General features: G+C 37.7%; 1 protein-coding gene across 1 annotated transcript; it reads right to left on the minus strand.

Annotated features, from left to right (window-relative positions):
- Positions 1–583: 583 nt before the first annotated feature.
- LOC131876320 (uncharacterized) lies at positions 584–1,716 on the minus strand. The gene has a single exon (XM_059221301.1). It carries the CDS (start codon positions 1,490–1,492, stop codon positions 743–745), a length of 750 nt encoding a protein of 249 aa, XP_059077284.1. The 5' UTR covers positions 1,493–1,716; the 3' UTR covers positions 584–742.
- Between the last annotated feature and the right edge of the window lie 941 nt (positions 1,717–2,657).

The raw sequence follows: 2,657 nt of genomic DNA on the forward strand, positions 1-2,657 counted from the left end.
AACCATTGTTTATGTTCTTTTAAGGAAACAACTCTTTGAAAGAAGAAAGTTTCATTTTTATTTGTAGTGTATTAAAAAGACTATGGGATTTTGATTCAAAATAGAAATTGATACACATCCATTACAAACATTCCTAAATCAATAAGCATAGTAGAAAAACATTCTTAAATTGAGTCCAACATCTAAGATAGCTACAAACTTGTCTTGGAGACATTATATCTATTATATTGAGGTTTTTTCCTTATTATTATATTATTTGTGCATTCTTTAATATAAATTTTTGGAAAAAAGTCTCTAGCTACAATATAGTTTCTTGGCTCTTACAAGAGATAAGAGAGTCAAATATATTTTGTCTAAAGATATTTCACTATATTGGCTGAGGGAGGAACCATTCCCCTTGATAGCTATGTATCTATTGGCACTACTAAATATCTGTAGCAAGTCCTGCAACTCTGGTTTGGCTATTTTTTATATAAATTATTTTACTTAACAAATATACAATTAATTTGTAAATTTCCTTAAATTTCTTATCAAGATGTCCATTAGACTTCCGAAAATACAAATTGCTAATATGACTACATCATGGTTGCAATCAATGTCATTTTAAGATAGGTACAAATTTACATCTCCCATTTGGCCTTCACTTTTTTGACATAGCTATAATAGAAAGATCACAAAAGAAAAGAATATTGATCTTTAAGCAGGACAATATAGCAGAGTGTTTGACCTCCTTAGCAAGAATTTATATAAGTTGTTCTTTAATTACAATAACTAAGAAAACACTTACGGTTACAATCTTATCTGAAGAAGCATATTTGGTATTCTTGTAGTCACTCCAAAGCTGGTCAACAGATTTGCCAGTGAGATCAATAAAGAACCCCAAGTCCCATCCGGAAGCCATTTTAGCATTTATGTTGGCAACAAATCCAGAGCTAATACTGTCACAATACTGCAAGAAGTAGGCAGTAACCTCATAACCGTGGTACCATTTGTCTCCACTGCCTGGCTTAACCCAGTGGGGAGGAGCCAATCCTGCAGTGAGGCGCACATAGTCTGCAATGCCTCTAATGAGCCCATCGGGGGCATTTCCCTGCCCGTTCCATTGCCACACGTGTGTCATTTCGTGGTACAAAACTCCTCTAATTTCTGCCTTCACGTCCCCTCCGTAGCTACCCACATAATCTGCACTCAGGTGAATTTCGTCCGCACTTGTATACGAAATGCATTCCATGCTTTCGATGATGAGAGTAACCTTTACCACATTCTTTCTGTCTGCAGCCGATTGCTGTTGGAAGGTATCCCAGATGAATTTGGTGGAGGAGTCCATAATTTCAAGGGCTCCGCTCTGGCCGATCTCTTGATCGAATCTGTTGCCACCGGTAGTTCCCTGGGCATTATTAGAGAATTCGAAATCCACCGCTTCCGTAGCTTGGCCCAGTAATATCGCCGGCAGTGCTATCAACCCTAGCACTGCACCAAGGCGACTGGTCATTCTCACGCCAAGATTTTCCTCCACAACCAGAACGTCTATCTCGCGCTAAACAAACAATTCGTAGTTGCCCCCTTATGTTAAATGGATAGAGTGGGGTAGATGATATACAGTTTTTTTCGCGTATGTCGTATCATTTACGGAGTGTATCAGAGACCGAGCCAATGCGTGCTTTCTACGTTTCATTGCCTTGTCAGCTGAGTGTGAATCTAGGCCTCACACTCCACCATCTCAGCCCCTTCACTCAACAGTGAACACCTTTGAATTCCGTTCCAAGATAGTCTTTTAGACGGAACAAATACGCGTACACCGCGTGATTGTTTTAAACGGATCACGATAACCTATTCCCGTCAACACGCAATCTATGTTAAGTGTTTGTCTCTAGTATTTTGCTAAAAAGTCAAAGTCTTCAAGAACCATGGACTTTGATACGCGCTTAATCTTCTTTCTAAAAATATAATATTTGAAGTTTTAAATTATTAGTTCCTGTTTTGGGTAGGATACTAACGCAATTATTGAATTCTAATTTTTCTGAATGTAATTTTTATTTTAGATGATTATAAAAATACCATACCATTTATCTTTTTTCTTATTGAATTGTGTAAATGTAAAATTCAAATTTTAAATTAAAAAAATACATTTTTAATGCATTTAATTTACTATGGACAAGTACCTCAGTTTTGGGATATTGAAAATGCAATAACTCAGATAGTACCTCCGTGCCAGAATAATGAAACCGATGTGCCTCTCCCTGGCGTGCATTTTAACCTGCGGCCATCTCATCCACGTCACCCTCGGCAATATCCACAAGGTCCATTGAAGATCGTAAAGAGCGCTAATCCCATGGAAAGCAATCATGTGATACTACAAATTTGTAGTGAAACTCGAAAAGCATAAACTTGATAGCAATCTACTTTATGCTTCTCGCTTAATGTGGAGGAACCACTTTTTAAAGTGTTTGTCCCACTTTTACAACGTACCTTGCACTAGGGGAAGGGTATCAGTAGTGAACATAGCTAACTTTGTGCACATAGAACTCCCAAACTGTACGTCAGATTTCATTTTTTCTTTTGTTGTCTTCGTATACGACTTAACTGCTTATAACTAAGGATCTGGCTTCTGGGTAGTGACGATGCACGTTGTGGAAATCGTTATGTGCCGAAAGGTC

This window comes from Cryptomeria japonica, chromosome 5 (assembly GCF_030272615.1).
Source record: "Cryptomeria japonica chromosome 5, Sugi_1.0, whole genome shotgun sequence".
Classification (NCBI taxonomy): domain Eukaryota; kingdom Viridiplantae; phylum Streptophyta; class Pinopsida; order Cupressales; family Cupressaceae; genus Cryptomeria; species Cryptomeria japonica.